This window comes from Conger conger, chromosome 1 (assembly GCF_963514075.1).
Source record: "Conger conger chromosome 1, fConCon1.1, whole genome shotgun sequence".
In the NCBI taxonomy this organism is placed as follows: Eukaryota; Metazoa; Chordata; class Actinopteri; order Anguilliformes; family Congridae; genus Conger; species Conger conger.
Genome location: NC_083760.1, coordinates 22,549,761 through 22,567,872, shown reverse-complemented (window position 1 = coordinate 22,567,872; position 18,112 = coordinate 22,549,761). Strand labels below are relative to the sequence as shown.

Below are 18,112 nucleotides of genomic sequence, written 5' to 3'. Positions count from 1 at the left end.
TGCACTTCCCCCTGTCTGTCGCCCTCCCCAACCTCTCTGTCCCGAACTCCCTCTTTTTGCAACTATCCTCAGACAACAACAGGTCGAGCAGATAATAAGAAATAAGTACAATAATCACAATAATACCATCTTGAATACTAATATATGAATTGAAGTCCACTGATAGAAGTTTTTTAGTTGTCACTTCAATACTTATACTGAATTTTATTACACACGGATCGGGGTGGCACATTTTCTCTGCCAAATACTGGTCAGAGACCGGTGTACTTAGGGCTTATCATGTTCGAAAGAGCCTATACAAAACATAGATAATATAATTTCTAGAACTAGTACTCTTGTAGAAATATACATCGGCTACATGGACAACAATGATCATTGCAAAACAATGGACATTCTATCAACATTTCTCTGAGTTGGCACATTTTTAGAATGAGAAACTATTATGCATTTGGTCTGCTGGACACTTGTTGTGAAAAGGACATTGACATTACCATATTTCTTATAGTGTGTGGATTTCCAAAATGCAGAGAAGGTGAGGACCCGCACACTTGTTTTACCGCCTACGTGTTACCAAATAAGGAACTAAGCAATGCCATCTTAAAATAAGTTATACAGATAGAACCGTGGAAATAAATGTAAATACCCTCAAATTAAAGATAACCGTCTTTATTTATATATATGAGACCGTGCACAGCAATCAACATATCAGTAGTCACATCAATGCATGGAGGGCCAGATTTAGCTCCAGAGCTAATTTTCTGTTGCAGTCCCATTGGCAAGTGATCCAGATTCTTATGAATAATGAATACAATTATGCAGGACAAAAACAACAAAATTAGACTAAATTAGGGAATACAAAATTAAGTTACATATCATGATGACAGCACTGATTTGATTTCAACCATATTTTTTTTTAGAGAGGACTAATTACAGCAGGACCTTATTTCTTTAATATTGCTTAAAAAGGACCATTACATGAGACCTATTTGCGGAAATGACGAGTACAATCATTAGGGCATGCCCACTTGCAATTGCGCTAAGAAATAATACTCCTGCCACTGTGTGTGCTGGGGAGGGTGGTTCTCATGGTGATGGCTGAACAGTGGATGTTCTGACCAGGACTTACTGGTAGACTGGAGGGTAGTGTGAAATGTGGGAGTTTTCTTTGGATGGCACTGAAGGGAAGCCTAATGAAACATTCAGCTACTGTTAACTGCTCAACAGTCTCCTGGTAGGCATGGTGATTTCTGCAATTGTGGTGTTACATTGATATTAATATATATTATATATTTAATATTCTTATTAATAAATGGTGTTTTTGGTGGCCCTACTGTGGGCGGTATACTTGCATTCCAGTTCTGAATCAGTTCTGAATTCTGGGTTGAGAGCACTGCATTTTTTGTAATTGCAAATTCAGATGTTTCTTTGTGCGTGTTTGTATGGATTAATTTGCTCAATAAATCATAGCATTGACATTTTACTCATCCTAAAAGCTGTTCGATGTGTATATTTAGTGTCCTGTATTCTTCAGCAGTTTCTGAAAAACTGCTGGGTTTTGGGGATTAAGGTGATATATTTTAATGTTTCTCCAGATATAGAACCCCAGCCACTATTATTTTGTGTATGATGTCTAGGGCTCATTCATCTTCATCTCACATATCCATTTCAATGGGTAGCTACATGGAGCATCATTCCAGGTCTTTAAGGGGTTTTCTTTTTTGTGGGTACCAGCACAATCTTCTCTAGACTGCTGATCATTCGGTTCCCCGTCCAACCAGAACCTTCAATCCAGTGCAGAATGGGTATAAGAATACATTCTCTTCCTTGCAAAAACAATGTTTAGCAATTCATCAATGAGGTCACTTGCAAGAGGTAATTGCAGAGCTGATCTGCACTCAATAAACATTCAAATAAATAATTTACTTGTCTGCGAGACAATCAAGTGTCTGACAGGACAATCAGCTTCAATGACTGTTGCAACACTGAGCACAGGGCCCACTCTTGAAAATGCTTTTGATTATTTTTAAATAACATGAAACTTGTCACTACATATTTGTCATCGTCACAGCTCTTACCCTTGGGTCAGCTCTGTTCCATCCAACCATTTCCACACTCCTTCTGTTTGGACATCGCTCACTCCTATCCAGTATCCTGCTGAGAACCAATCGCCAGGGCTTACCCTCTTTCCCTTTAAGATTCTCTGGATAAACTCCTGGATGTGCAGCACAAAACAGGAGAACAGCATTCACCTTCTATTGCATTCCTTTCAACACTGTATCCAAACTCATTCACAGTACTCACATAGTCCAACAAGATACGTTAGCATTTGAGGCACCACAAGGATACCCAAAATGATTTATCATTTGGGCAATTAATTTTCTTTATTCACAATTTATATATATATATATATATATATATATATATATATATATATATATATATATACATATATTTATATATATATATATATATACAGTCAGGTGCATAAATATTGGGACATCGACACAATTCTCCTTTTTTTGGCTCTATACACCACCACAATGGATTTGAAATGAAACGAACAAGATATGCTTTACCTGCAGACTTTCAGCTTTTATTTGAGGGTATTTACATCCAAATCAGGTGAACGGTGTAGGAATTACAACAGTTTCTATATGTGCCTCCAACTTTTTAAGGGACCAAAACTAATGGGACAATTGGCTGCTCAGCTGTTCCATGGCCAGGTGTGTGTTATTCCTTCATTATCTCATTTACAAGGAGCAGATAAAAGGTCTAGAGTTCATTTCAAGTGTGCTATTTGCATTTGGAATCTGTTGCTGTCAACACTCAATATGAGATCCAAAGAGCTGTCACTATCAGTGAAGCAAGCCATCATTAGGCTGAAAAATCAAAACAAACCCACCAGAGAGATAGCAGAAACATTAGGTGTGGCCAAATCAACTGTTTGGAACATTCCTAAAAAGAAAGGTGAGCTCAGCAACACCAAAAGACCTGGAAGACCACGGAAAACAACTGTGGTGGATGACAGAAGAATTCTTTCCCTGGTGAAGAAAAACCCCTTCACAACAGTTGGCCAGATCAAGAACACTCTCCAGGAGGTAGGTGTATGTGTGTCAAAGTCAACAATCAAGAGAAGACTTCACCAGAGTGAATACAGAGGGTTCACCACAAGATGTAAACCATTGGTGAGCCTCAAAAACAGGAAGACCTCAAAAACAGGAAGAACAGGAAGATTAGAGTTTGCCAAACAACATCTAAAAAAGCCTTTACAGTTCTGGAACAACATCCTATGGACAGATGAGACAAAGATCAACTTGTACCAGAATGATGGGAAGAGACGAGTATGGAGAAGGAAAGGAACTGCTCATGATCCAAAACATACCACCTCATCAGTGAAGCATGGTGGTGGTAGTGTCATGGCGTGGGCATGTATGGCTGCCAATGGAACTGGCTCCCTTGTATTTATTGATGATGTGACTGCTGACAAAAGCAGCAGGATGAATTCTGAAGTGTTTCGGGCAATAGGGAAATGCTTCAGAACTCATTGGACCGCGCTTCACAGTGCAGATGGACAATGCGAAAGCAACCAAAGAGTTTTTTAAGGCAAAGAAGTGGAATGTTATGCACTGGCCAAGTCAATCATCTGACCTGAATCCGATTAAACATGCATTTCACTTGCTGAAGACAAAACTGCGGGTGGCACGGATGGTGCAGTGGGTAGCACTGCCGCCTCACAGCAAGGAGGTCCTGGGTTCGAATCCCCGTCGGCCGGGGCCTCTCTGTGCAGAGTTTGCATGTTCTCCCCATGTCTGTGTGGGTTTCCTCCGAGTACTCCGGTTTCCTCCCACAGTCCAAAGACATGCAGGTTAGGCTGATTGGAGAGTCTAAATTGCCCATAGGTGTGAGTGTGTGAGTGTATGAGTGTGTGAGTGTATGAGTGTGTGAGTGTGTGAGTGAATGGTGTGTATGCCTTGCGATGGACTGGCGACCTGTCCAGGGTGTATTCCTGCCTTTCGCCCAATGTATGCTGGGATAGGCTCCAGCCCCCCTGCGACCCTGTTCAGGATAAGCGGGTTAAGATAATGGATGGAAGACAAAACTGAAGGGAAAATGCCCCAAGAACAAGCAGGAACTGAAGACAGTTGCAGTAGAGGCCTGGCAGAGCATCACCAGGAATGAAACCCAACGTCTATGCGTTCCAGACTGCTTCAGGCTGTAATTGACTGCAAAGGATTTGCAACCAAGTATTAAAAAGTGAAAGTTTGATTTATGATTGTTAGTTTGTCCCATTACTTTTGGTCCCTTAAAAAGTGGGAGGCACATATACAAACTGTTGTAATTCCTACACCGTTCACCTGATTTGGATGTAAATACCCCCAAATTAAAGCTGAAAGTCTGCAGTTAAAGCACATTTTGTTCGTTTCATTTCAAATCCATTGTGGTGGTGTATAGAGCCAAAAAGATGAGAATTGTGTCGATGTCCCAATATTTATGAACCTGACTGTATATATATATTATATTTAAATTTCCAAACTTCTCAGTGTCTCTTAGGACAAACATTGACATAAATTATGTAAATGTAATGTATAGTGCTGGGAATGTAGTTGATGAGCCGCAGAAATTAAATCTTTAATTCCCCCACCTTGTCTTACATTTATTTGAAGTGAAGATGAACATTTCATATGACTTTCATGTTGATAAAATAATCCAGAACCAGACCTGCTCTCCTTGGCTGTCTATCACCACCAGGTCAGCTCCAGATGTGTTGCATCTCTCACGACTCTGATACCATGATAGCCTTTCACGAGTATCAACCGGAGAGAAGAAATAACAGGAGGACTGCAGAAGCTCCCATCCCGCTGGACAACGTGAACAGCTTTGTTCTGTATTCAAACCAAATGTAAATAAATGATAAAGTAGATGATAGAGACTAGGGGCTGGGTGATTATTTAAATTTGATTTCCAATTGCAATTTAGGCTTCCCACAATTATGAAAACAAGAAAATCAATATCGAAGATTTGTTTGAGCTGCACCCCTCCCCCAAGGCCACACATACTGTGGCATATGTAGTGGAGAACAACTCCAGAGAGCCAACGCATTTCAATGTCAATGCATAGCCCCAATAAATGAATGGTATCTTTCCAGGGCTGCCCCTAGCTAAATTGAGGCCCTTGAATTTTGGAAACAGTTTCTGAGCTGTCCTCGAGAATACACAGGTGGACTGTGCATTGACGAACGTTTACTGTGTTACAGAATGCCTGCGACTTGTCATTTCGATTCTGCTACGCTTATGCGGCGCATCTGGTGTGATTCGGGCCTTACATGGCCTCTCAGTTCCTTACATCAATGTAGATTTCAAAATGAAGATGACAGTTCTCCAAACAGTTTTTTTCCCAAAGACCACACAGTGCTAAACATCACCCACAGTCATATTTTATATTCATCATATTTTTTACTTTTAACTCAGTTCAATTATATTTCACCTTAAAGGAAATCCACTGTTTAAAAAAAATGTTTTCTAAGAAGCTGAATAAAGTGTGTAAATAAAGTTTAAATAAGTGATCTCAATATTGACACAAAATAATCGTGATTATGATTTTTGCCATAGTCAAGCAGCTCTAATAGAGACAATAGAGATAGATCTATGACAATGCTTGTGTGCTTTGTATTTTGAACATTTGTTCAAAAATGAGAAATTCTGGCCTACAATCCATCTCACCCAGTTCAGTGACACGTGAACGAAGTTCTGCTTGTTTGCTCAGCAGGGACTCCTTCTGTTCTTGCAGAAGGTTCTGCACCTGCCTGTCCCTATCTCTTTCTCTCTGCATGCTGTCCTTGAAACTGATGACTTCCTGATAGTTTGTCTGCAACGTCATGAGGCTTGAGGTCAGGTGGGCATAGTTGGTCATCAGTAGCGTCAGGTTGTTGTTTGCCACTGAATTCTGTGACAGTAAAATGTGCTTCTCGGTGAGTCCTTTAACTGTGAGGGACAGACATCGATTATTCAAACAGATTTCTTTAAGATTACCCTACAATAGGAAGGAACAACTTTTTTATGAAAAGGGCAGGGTCATACTCACAGCTGATGCACAGACCGATTACAGTGGCCATCAATACAGCACACAGTATCCCAAGGATCACTGTAGTCACCCTGAAAATTTGAGAGCTGGGTCCGTTTGTGGCTCTAACCATGAAAACTGGATGCAGGAAGATGTCAAATAGTATTAGGTTGATTTATTTACTGTGCACATTCTACAATGAGAGCTAAATGACTGTAGGAAAAAGGAAGTAGGCTCAGTGGAGGAATCCACCCCTGAGGACCAAGCAGAACACCAGTATCCCAGCACAGCAATTTTGTCCTCTTGGCCAGGGTTTTTGTGTATCAAAATAAAAGCAATTCAGTATGAAATATGAAGCAGTGTTTAAGGTGGAAAATAAGGCACACAGAGCACTTCTGTCTCCTAAACTTATTTTTCCTTCATATAAACCAATAAAAAAACATATAGCACCATCTACTGGACTGTACAAATAGTAATATTGGTATTCCAAAATTCCATTTTTCTTTAGGGAACAGTTTGTAGAGACAGAGATGACAGAGAACAATGTGTGTCATGTTAAATGATTCAGGTGTGGAGGACTTTATTCCTCCAGCCCAAATAACACTTGCTATAATGGCAAGCACCCTAGCCCACACAGTGCTTTTAGAGGTGTACAAGTGGGCTGTGAACAGGTCTCAAAATGTAATGGCCAGCCCTCCAGAAGCCTGCTGATGAGAGGGACATTTACGATGGGAAATTCCTGGGCCCTCCCCGAGGCTCTAGAAAACAGCTTTCCCCAGTCAGTCCCTCCTGCCTGTGATAAGCATAGGAAACACCATCGCAATGACCTGCTTGACTTCAAGACGGCTTCTCCAGCCTAGAAGTCAAAGACATTTCCTCAAAAATAAGAAATCCCCAGCAATTGAACCCTCCACAGTTTGACAAATGAACCCCACTCAGAGAGGGCTCCAGTCCACTTCACAGCCTCCATTCACCAGGCTTCCTTCTGGGATTTGGGCCCTTGCTGTCAGAACTCTCAATGTCTCCTATGTTCTCACAGGTGACCAAGCTGAGCTTATTTAAGAAAAGGGGAAAGAGCTAGAGAAGGGGACCACTTCCTCTATTCTGTGTCAGGGCAATTGCTGCCAGTACATTCAGGTGTGTTGTCATTCCATGGCTTTGGCGAGCAGGCCCTCTGACTTAAAGGCATACTACGCAGGATTTCATTCCTTTCATTGTGTTTACAATAATCATGGAATCATGTCTTTTTCAGTTGAAGTTATTTAGCTGATGCCTTTATCCAAAGCAAGGCAGTTGACTCGGCAGGGGCCAGGCAGGGGCCAATTCCCCCCTTGAGCAATGTGAAGTGAAGGGCCTTGGCCCACCAGTGGGCTTCAGGTTGCTCTAGCCTACTGCCCAGCAAAATTATGTCACATAAGCAGACATACTCACACATTCTTTGTCGCTTTTATTTTTAATTATTTGTTTTCAGCTTTACATCGCTTTGTGTATTGGTTGCAACAAATGGCAAATGTCTCTACCACCATGTAGATAACATAGCTAACATAGCTGCCTTTCCCCTTCAGCAGAAATTTTTTTCCATGCATGCATTTATACCGCTCACAAGAAATTCTCCACTTCGCCTGTCGTGGTATTTGCTAGAGTTCTTTTCGAGTCAATTGGGTCAACTATCTGCATGTGGAGGTGGGTCTGGCTCCATTGAGACTTACTGGGATCAGAATACTGACTTGTATGGATGATTGGCAGATTTTAGAGTTGGACGTTTAAGGTATTTTTATACTTTGCTCTGGATTAACTGTTGTTTAGACAACAATAAGGCCCAGGAGATCCCATAATTCAACTTTATTTTTTGCTATCCTGTTCCAACAGATCTACAACTTTTTCCAGAATCAAGTTTTTTTTTTTCTTTCAATAATGTGTCTTTGACATTTTCTTCAAATCCATCCATGCAAAATTTCTACAGAATAGCGCCTCCTCAATCTGGCAAACTCAATCTTTCTACCAATATCCTTTTTTGACATTGTGGCAGTGTTAAAAGTCCACTACAAACAAATATTAACATAAGACTACATCTAAAAGGCTGTATCAAAATGATCCCAACAGTTACAGAATATAGTTTGTTAATATTCTTCTCTTCCTTGGTATTGGCATATGGCATGGTTTGTATTATTATTACAAATATGCCATATTATTGAGATGCCATAATTGAGGATTGCAGGCAATCTAATTAATAAATAAATAGACAATGGATTCACATTAAAAAATCTAACCAATCGCAAAATCATCCACCATTACCTCTGATTCTTTTCAGCCTCATAAACACTGAAATTTCACAGAGGACTGTTAACGGTAAATATCTACTACAAACCTCACAACATTCCATTCATGAGCACAAATGAACCAACAAACCAAAAATGTCCCTTACCTTTGTCCCTTGTTTTGGAGTAGCAGTGGGAAAATCTGAGCTCATTAACATCTTCAGTGGTCACTTTCTTATCCATATGCTCAGGCTTATTCTTTGTATCTACCAATGGATCCTGTGTTTTTGTGTCTGTCTATGTCAGTATTATTGTTCTGTTTGTGGCACAACTGTGTGTGGAGTGGGCCTGTAGTCTGTGTTTGCCCAGTTAATCAATAATGTTGGCACTAGGTGAGTGGGAGCTGAGTCTGTTTACATTTTCTTGGCTGTGTAGGTTCCAACAGGCAGCTGGCAATCTTTGGGCTCTTTCTAAACGCTTATTTTTCAGTTGGCCTTTGAATAAATCGGTTTGCAGGATGGCGTATTGCGTCACACAAGCAAACGTCATGAACATTCATAATCTGACACTCACTCATCGCATCACATTAATGTAACATGTTACAGCCACACACATTGAAACAAAATGATTTATTTAAGGTTGGACAGTGCTTATTTAATATTAGCTACAAATAGATAATGTTGGTTTGACTGCTTGTTTGTCACATACGTCTTTCAGAGTAAGTCATATCTTGCAATTGTGGTTGGAACAAAAACCAGCTTACACAGGGGTCCCCCAGGACCGATATCCTTGATATATGGGGGAAAACTCTGCCATACAGGGCACCAGGAAGAGTACAACACAACAAAGAAAACACAGGGCGATATACTCTCAGTGAGCACTTTATTAGGTATTCATTAGACTTATTTTTTATACTTTTTACGTTTTCTGCTGCTGTAGCCTATCCTCACAGAGATTTGACACATTGCTTGTTCAGAGATGCTCTTCTGCATACCGCTGTTGTAATGCGTGGATATCTATGTTGCTGTCACCTTCCTATCAGCTTTGACCAGTCTGGACCTTCTCCTCTGACCCCTCTCATTTCCGTTTCTGCCAGCAGAACTGCTGCTCACTGGATGTTTTTTTTCACACCTTTCTTTGCAAACTCTTGAAATTGTTGTGTGTGTTCTGTTCTGAGATATTGAAACCACCCTGTCTGGCACCAACAATTATTCCACAGTCAAAGTCACTTAGATTACATTTCCTCCCCACTCTGACATTTGGTCTGAAAAACGGCTGAACCTCTTCACCACGTCTGCATGCTTTCATGCATTTAGTTGCTGCCATATGATTGGCTGATTAAATACATCAATCATATACAAGCTGGTGTACAGGTCTACCTAATGAAGTGATCACTGAGTGTACATTCCACAGTGGATTAACCAATGATAAATGTTTGGGCAGTTGCCAAATGAGGGTGCAGTATATCAGAGCATTGTTGAGGCAATAGAAACATTTACATCTTTGATTTTTCTTTGCTAAAAAAATAAAATAAAATGAAACGCAGAAAATATTATGAAAAACAATATATAGCATAGATTGAACATCAAAATATGAGTGGAAATTTTTTTTGGGAAAATAGGCCTTTTGAGGTGGTTGTCTGGATCGCTGGTTCAATCCCCTGCCCTGGGTGTGTCAAAGTATTCCTGAGCAAGACAATCGCTTTGGACAAAAGCATAATAAACATAAATGCAGTCCTTTTACCATTCATTTGAACCTTCCTTTAATTAACTCAGCTATAAAAGTAGACAAGGTTATGGAAGTAAGTCATATGTATTGAATAGAATAACCTACAATATATTTCAAGCTTTTATATTTTGCAATTCTACTGTTAAATATTAGGCTATCAGCCATAATTTATATATGATATGCTATAGGTACCATTTCCTATAATAGGCCCATGTGATGTAATTTATATGATACCTTATTATAACTTGGTCTTTTCTATTAACTTCACATTATTTCTCATATTGTAGGGTCTCATAGTCTCATTGTGTTCCAGTCAGGACTCCAAAAGTAATTGACTTCTCAGCCCTTTCTGATTAGTCAGATGTATTAAATTGCTTCCAAAATGCAAGTATAAGAAAGCAAGTTTCTAGTCTTAATTCCAGGCTTTTAAATGACTTCTGAGTCTGTTATAGGAGTTTGTTAACATGAGGACCAGAGTTGTACCAATGACAGTCAATGAAGCCATTATGAGACTGAGAAATGGGAAAGATTACAAATCTAGAAAAACAGTCCTTGTACCAAAGCTTATGGAGCTCATTGTAGTCATTATTATTATTATTATTATTATTATTATTATTATTATTATTATTATTATTATACAATATGTAGTGATGTCTAGGGCTCCTGTAACTTTATCTCACATATCCATTTCAATGGGAAGTCACATGGAGCATCATTCCAGGTTTTTAAGGGAGTTTCTTTTGGGTAGGTAGCTGCACAATCTTCTGCCGAGTAATTGTCATTAGGTTCCCCATCAAACCAGAACCTTTAAACCAGAGTAGAATCAGAATTTGCAAAGCTTCTCTTCCTATCAACAACAATTATAATATTCAAAAATTAATTGGTGTTGCTGGGAGGTATATAGAGACATAATGTAATAAGTAATCAATAAACATCTGAGTCAAGTTGAACTTTGAAATTATCCTGACACCTTCAAAATGAATGGAGCAATGAGTGAAACATGTCTCCTTGTCAATCGACCAACTGTGATTTAAATCGTCAGCTGTAACAGTAGAGCCACCCATCAGGAGTGTTACATGGCCTAGGATTCTTTCAAAACTCTGGGGATGGCACATACAATGATAAAGGTATCATGGTTATTACATTACATTACATTATTGGCATTTGGCAGACGCTCTTATCCAGAGCGACGTACAACAAAGTGCATACCCATAACCAGGGATAAGTTCGCTGAAAGACCCTAGAGGGAAGTACAATTTCAACTGCTACCTGTACAACAAAGATAAGGACGAGGGCCCTTTTTTTACCTTTTCTTTTTTTGAGAACAAACAAACAAACAAACAGAGCAAAAGTGACCAAAGTTAACTATCCAAACACTGCTTACCTAGCCAACTAAAAATACCGATACACAAAGCAAGTCACAGAGACAACAATTAAGGTTCACAGGGAGGTAGGGAGGGATGGGGAGAGGTGCTGCTTGAAGAAGTGTGTCTTCAGCTTGCGCTTGAAGGTGGGGAGAGATTCTACAGTTCTGACCTCAACGGGGAGTTCGTTCCACCACCGTGAAGCCAGAACAGACAGTAGTCGTGAGCGTGATGTGGAGGTTCGGAGAGGGGGAGGTGCCAAGCGGCCTGTGGAGGCTGAACGAAGAGGTCTGGCAGGGGTGTAGGGTCTGATGATTTTTTGTAGATAAGCTGGGGAAGACCCTTTAACTGCTTGGAAAGCTAGCACCAATGTTTTGAATTTGATGCGAGCCATGACAGGCAGCCAGTGGAGGGAAGTAAGCAGGGGGGTGACGTGTGAGTATTTGGGAAGGTTGAAGACCAGACGAGCTGCTGCATTCTGGATGAGTTGGAGGGGTCTGATGGCAGATGCTGGGAGGCCAGCCAAGAGGGAATTGCAGTAGTCCAGGCGGGACAGAACCATCGCTTGGACCAGGAGCTGGGTCGAGTAGGGGGTGAGAAAGGGGCGGATTCTCCGTATGTTGTATAGGAAGAACCTGCATGACCGGGTCACCGCCACAATGTTCTCGGAGAGGGACAGTCTGCTGTCCATCACCACACCGAGGTTCCTTGCACTGGGTGACGGTGTGAGTGTGGTATCCCCGAGGGAAATGGAGAGATCCAGATGGGGAGAGGTTTTAGCAGGGATGAATATCATTTCAGTCTTGCCTGGGTTGAGCTTTAGATGGTGGTTGTCCATCCAGCTCTGGATGTCCCTCAGGCAAGCAGAGATACGGGCTGAAACCTGCGTATCAGACGGCGTGAACGAGACGAAGAGTTGGGTATCATCCGCGTAGCAGTGGTAGGATAGCCCATGTGCAGTGATCACAGGGCCAAGGGAGCGAGTGTAAAGAGAAAAAAGAAGCGGGCCTAGGACTGAGCCCTGGGGAACTCCTGTGGCGAGGGGCCGAGGTGTCGATACCGAACCAGCCCAGGCAACATGGAAGGAGCAACCAGAGAGGTAGGTCTCAATCCAGTCCAGGGCTGTGCCACAGATGTCCGTTGCTGACAGGGCAGACAGGAGGATGGAGTGATCCACAGTGTCGAAGGCAGCAGAGAGATCTAGAAGAATGAGGACAGAGGAGAGGGAGGCTGCTCGTGCGGCATGGAGTGACTCACTGACGGAGAGGAGCGCAGTCTCTGTCGAGTGGCCCGATCTGAAGCCAGACTGATGGGGGTCGAGCAGGTTGTTGTTAGAAAAGAAAGAAGAAAGTTGAGTAGAAGCGGCTCGTTCTATAGTTTTAGAAAGAAAAGGAAGAAGAGATACCGGGCGGTAGTTCTGGATGATGGAGGGATCCAGAGTAGGCTTTTTTAGCAGCGGAGTGATGTGGGCCCTCTTGGAGGATGCCGGAAAACAGCCGGAAGACAGGGAGGAGTTGACAAATGGGAGAATGTCAGGTGTGATAGTTTGGAGAAGAGAAGAGGGGATAGGGTCAAGGGCACAGGTTGTAGGGCGGTGGCAGAGCAGGAGTTGAGAAACATCAGAGTCTGTAAGGGGGGAGAAAGTGGAAAAGGAAGGGATGGGCCTCGAGGGGGGGAAGGGCACAGTGAGGGGGGCGGTGGTTGTAAAGGATCTACGGATGACTGTGACCTTCTCATCGAAGAAATCAGCAAAGTCATCAGCAGCAAAGGAGGAGAGAGATGAAAGGAGGGTGGCAGATGCAGAGTTAGTGGGGAGTCTGAAAAAGGATTCAAGAGGGGGGAGTGAGGCGATGACGGTGCTGGCGAAGGAAGAGGGTGAGAGGGAGCGGAGGTTTCGGCGGGCTGAGGAAGTGTGGGTGGGAGGAGGGGGAGGAGGATGGGGAGGAAGAGGGAGGGAGAATGAGATGAAGTGGTGATCAGATGTGTGCAGAGGGGTAACCGTGAAATCGGAGCATGAGCAGTTCCTCACAAAGACAAGGTCTAGGACATTGCCCGCCTTGTGGGTTGGAGGAGAGTGTTGCAGGGAGAGGCCGAAGGAGTGGATTAGCGGTAGGAAGGCAGCAGCCTGGGAGGCTTCTAGGTGGATGTTGAAGTCTCCAAGGAGAATCAGTGGGGTGCCATCCTCAGGGAAGGAGCTGAGAAGGGTGTCTAGCTCATCAAGGAAGTTTCCCAGGGGCCCTGGAGGGCGGTAGATAACTGCAATGAAAAGGTTAGTAGGGTAGGATACTGCAACAGAATGGAATTCAAAAGTGGATATGGACAGGTCAGAGAGGGGGAGAACAGAGAATTTCCACGAGGGGGAAATTAAAAGACCAGTACCACCGCCACGGCCGGAAGGTCGGGGAGTGTGCGAGAAGGAGAAGGAGGATGAGAGGGCAGCGGGAGTGGCGGTGTTGTCAGGTGATGTTGTTATGTGAGGCCAGCATGTTTGGACATGTTTGCTGTTGTCTTAACAGCCCTTACCCCTTGGTAAGCTCTGTTCCATCCACCCATTTCCACTCTCCTTCTGTATGAACATCGCGTAGTCCTATCCAGTATCCATTCAAATGCCAGGATGTCGAACTTTGTCTCTTTCCCTTTAAGATGCTCTAGATAAACTCCTGGATATGCAGACAAAGAATGAGAACAGCATTTACCTTCTATTGCATTCCTTTCAAAACTGTATCCAAACTCATTCACAGTGCTCACATGGTCCAACAATATACATTAGCATTTGAGGCACCAGAAAGATATCAAAAAATGTTATGTTAATTTTCCTCATTTACAAATTTGATAAAATAACTCAAATCAATGAAAGAATGAATACGATTTCTAACTATAACTATCTAACTACAAAATAATAGCACTGTGAATGGAGTTTATGGGCAGCATAAATTATATATTTAATTCCTCCAGCTAGCCTTAAATATAGTGCGAAGATCAACATGAAGAGAGTTGAACCTGCTTTTCTTGGCTGTCTATCACTGCCAGGTCAGCTCCAGCTTTTTTGCATTCCTCACGACCCAGATTCCAAGACAGTACTTTATCAGTGTCAGAGAAGACATAACAGGAGGATTGCAGCAGCACCCATCCCACTGGACAACGTGAACAGCTTTTTTCTGTATTCAAAGCACATGGAAGGACAGTACATGACAGATATCAATGATGGTGCTTGTGTACTTCATATTTCTAATTTTTGGTAAAATATTAGACTTATCCTTCCTGACCCACATTCCATATTACCTTTCATAGTGATATCAGCCTGCAGGTTTTTTTGCTCATTCATCAGGGCCTCCGTCTGTGTCTGCAGGAGCTCCTTCCTCTTCCTCTCCCTGTCTCTCTCAATCTGCATGCTGTCCTTGGCACTGACCTCTTCCTGGAAGTTTTTCTGTACCTTCACCAGGGCTGCAGTCAGCAGGTCATAGTTGGCTTTCAGTTGCTCTAGGTTCCTGTTTGTCTCTGATGAATTTTGTGACATAACAATATGCTTCTCACTGAGTCCTTTGTCTGTGAGGGAAATACATTTCATATATGTTACTCTGTGACTGATAAAGAGCTTGTACATCCTTTTAGGGCAGATTCATACTCACAGCTGATGCACAGGCCAATGATGGTGCTCATCAATACAGTGCACAGTATCCCAAGGATCACTGCAGTCAACCTGTAAGTTTGAGAGCTGGGTTCGTTTACAACTGCAAAAATGGAAAGCAAATTAATATTGGGCTCATTCTTTTACTCTGAAGATTATTACTTAATTAATGCCTCTCATTCACCCATTTTCACACACACACACACCAATGGCGAAAGGCTGCCAAAGCACAAATCAGCTTGTTGGGAGCAATTGGGGGGTTAGATTTCTTTCCCAGGACTAACCTCCAACTCTCCGACTGCCAGACACCCACTCTTACCACTTGAGCTAATGTTGCCTGAGCTAATACAAGATTTGTGGAAACAAGGACATCATACGTATAGTAAAATCTGGTGGTTGATGACAGGGTTTTGCATCAAATGGTCCTGGGACTCTTTGTAAGGGTTAGTAAATCATGAACACCCCCCCCCCAATGTCAAAATTGGCTGCAATTATTTTTCCCACAACACAATGGACAGTTGTCATATTCATAACGTAATTTCTCACCATTTTATTTTGGGTATGTCATGAAAGGGGTGATACTTAAGTGGTTAATGAAGGGTGCCAGAAAGGAACTGTCTATTTATGTGATGAATGAGTGTTGCTGTTTACTGCTAATTAAAGAAGACAGGGTAATTGGTTGAAACAAAAAACAAAACACATTCCAGACCTGTAGGGAAAAAGTATATCAAAAGCTGTTAATTACTGAAGGAACACACCCCCTGTCTATGTCTTGCAGTCTTATAGTTCTTCTGTTCAGAAATATTTCACTTAAAAGGAAATTGTCCTCCATTCATACATTTTTAGGAGGGAAATGTTTTACTTCTGTCAATCTTTTTCAGAAGAACTCCATATTCTGCGAAAATGAACGTTGTGTTCTTTTTCAGAATGGTAGTCAAAGTCCATTAAAAACAAACACTGAGGTAACTGCAAAGATAACAAATTAGTGTAATTTGGCAACAAAATCCTTAACTTGTAGAAAATAACATTCATAATTTTCTAAATTGTTTTAGTATTCTGTGCTATTTGACGGATTTCCTAACTGTGGTTTGCCCATAATCAAACTAAAAAACTGAAACCCAAATAAAATGTGAAATAAAATGCAATATAACCAGAAGCAAAATTCTGCAGCTTTCAAACTTTCAAAAATATGCTTCCTTGGTATTTATTTCTGGGTTTTTCCATGAATGGGGAGATTCATGAAGTTGTAGTACACAAACTGAATTAATCTCAATCTGATAGTTGGAAATGAACAGAAATAAATCCTGGTCTAGTTAGTATACTTCTATATATTTTACATGTGGTATAAATTAATCCACAAATACAAAATTGTCCTTACCCTTGTGTCTTGTATCTGGGTGGCCAAGGTGAGGATGTTCCTCTATTCTAAGCTCATTATCATCCTCACTGATTAGTTGATTATACGCATCCTCAGACTTATTCTCTGTATATATTGCCGAATCTTTCATCTTTATACCTATGGCAGTATTATTGTTTGAGTTGTGTCACTACTCCCAGTGCAGAGTGAGGGGACTGTAGTCTGTTTTTGTCCAGTTAATCAATTATTTGGGCACTGTGAGTCTGTTTATATTTCTTGGCTGTGGCCATGTGATTGGTTTCTCTATGTACCATGGATTTTATTCATACTCTTTCAAGAACTATACAAATTATACTAACTCTTATTATTCTATTGCAGTCTGCCTGAGGATATTTCAATGCAATATTTGTGTGGTTACCAAATAGATATACAGTACTGTGTAAAGGTTTTAGGCAGGTGTGAAAAAATGCTGTAAAATAAGAATGCTTTCAAAAATAGAAATGTTTATTTTTATCAATTAACAAAATGCATGAACAGAAGAAATGAACAGATGAAAAATCTAAATCAAATCAATATTTGGTGTGACCACCCTTTGCCTTCAAAACAACATCAATTCTTCTAGGTATACTAGCACATAGTTTTTGAAGGAACCTGGCAGGTAGGTGGTTCCAAACATCTTGGAGAACTAGCCACAGTTCTTCTGTGGATTTAGGCAGCCTCAAATGCTTATGTCTCTTCATGTAATCCCAGACAGACTCAATGATGTTGAGGTCAGGGCTCTGTGGGGGCCATACCATCACTTCCAGGACTCCTTGTTCTTCTTTACGCTGAAGATAGTTCTTAATGATATTGGCTGAATGTTTGGGGTCATTGTCCTGCTGCAGAATAAATTTGGGGCCAATCAGATGCCTCCCTGATGGTATTGCACGATGGATAAGTATCTGCCGGTACTTCTCATCATTGAGGAGATCATTAATTCTGACTAAATCCCCAACTCCACCATGCTTCACATTTGCCTGCAGATGCTCATTCTTATACTGCTCTCCAGCCCTTCGACAAACAAACTGCCTTCTGCTACAGCCAAATATTTCACATTTTGACTCATCAGTCCAGAGAATCTGCTGCCATTTTTCTGCACCTCCTGTGTTTTCGTGCATAGTTGAGTCACTTTGCCTTTTTTTCCACGTCAGAGGTATGGCATTTTGCCCGCAATTCTTCCATGAAGACTACTTCTGACCAGACCTCTCCGCACAGTAGATGAGTGTACCTGGGTACCACTGGTTTCTGCCAATTCTGAGCTGATGGCACTGCTTGACATCTTCTGATTACGAAAGGAAGTAAGCATGATGTGTCTTTCATCTGCTGCACTAAGTTTCCTTGGCCGACCACTGTGTCTACAGTCCTCAAAGTTGCTTGTTTCTTCGTGCTTCTTCAACAGAGCTTGGACAGCACATCTGGAAACCCCTGTCTGCCTGGGAGAGACCTTGCTAATATAGTATAACTACCCTGTGTCTTGTTGCTGTGCTCAGTCTTGCCATGGTGTATGACTTCAGACATTAAACTGTCTTCAGCAACCTCACCTTGGAAGCAGAGTTTGGCTGTTCCTCACCCAGTTTTAACCCTCCTACATAACTGTTTCTGTTTCAGTTAATGATTGTGTTTCAACCTACATAGTAAATTGGTGATCATTAGCTCCTGTTTGGTATAATTGGTGAAT

General features: G+C 41.6%; 2 protein-coding genes across 5 annotated transcripts; both read right to left on the bottom strand.

Moving 5' to 3' along the window:
- Nucleotides 1-560: 560 nt before the first annotated feature.
- On the bottom strand, nt 561-8,641 carry LOC133121536 (C-type lectin domain family 4 member E-like). 2 transcript variants are annotated; one of them, XM_061230783.1, is made up of 6 exons: nt 8,486-8,641; nt 6,082-6,152; nt 5,721-5,981; nt 4,720-4,883; nt 2,076-2,212; nt 561-1,781 (listed from the first exon to the last, which is right to left on the bottom strand). In XM_061230783.1, exons 2-6 carry the CDS (start codon nt 6,110-6,112, stop codon nt 1,631-1,633), a joined length of 744 nt encoding a protein of 247 aa, XP_061086767.1. In that variant the 5' UTR covers nt 6,113-6,152; nt 8,486-8,641; the 3' UTR covers nt 561-1,630. The 2 variants fall into 2 exon arrangements, with proteins under 2 accessions (XP_061086767.1, XP_061086757.1); XM_061230773.1 differs by having other exon boundaries at nt 564-1,781; nt 6,082-6,198.
- A 536-nt stretch (nt 8,642-9,177) lies between these two features.
- LOC133121545 (C-type lectin domain family 4 member A-like) lies at nt 9,178-16,564 on the bottom strand. Of its 3 annotated transcripts, XR_009708016.1 has the most exons (6): nt 16,417-16,564; nt 15,040-15,141; nt 14,693-14,956; nt 14,411-14,568; nt 13,934-14,070; nt 9,178-10,851 (listed from the first exon to the last, which is right to left on the bottom strand). XR_009708016.1 is itself a non-coding variant. In XM_061230795.1 (5 exons), the coding sequence occupies exons 1-5, from the start codon at nt 16,544-16,546 to the stop codon at nt 14,059-14,061; spliced, it is 666 nt and encodes a 221-aa protein (XP_061086779.1). In that variant the 5' UTR covers nt 16,547-16,564; the 3' UTR covers nt 13,414-14,058. The 3 variants fall into 3 exon arrangements, 2 of the variants coding, with proteins under 2 accessions (XP_061086779.1, XP_061086792.1); XM_061230795.1 differs by lacking the exon at nt 9,178-10,851 and having other exon boundaries at nt 13,414-14,070; XM_061230808.1 differs by lacking the exon at nt 9,178-10,851 and having other exon boundaries at nt 13,414-14,070; nt 15,040-15,110.
- Between the last annotated feature and the right edge of the window lie 1,548 nt (nt 16,565-18,112).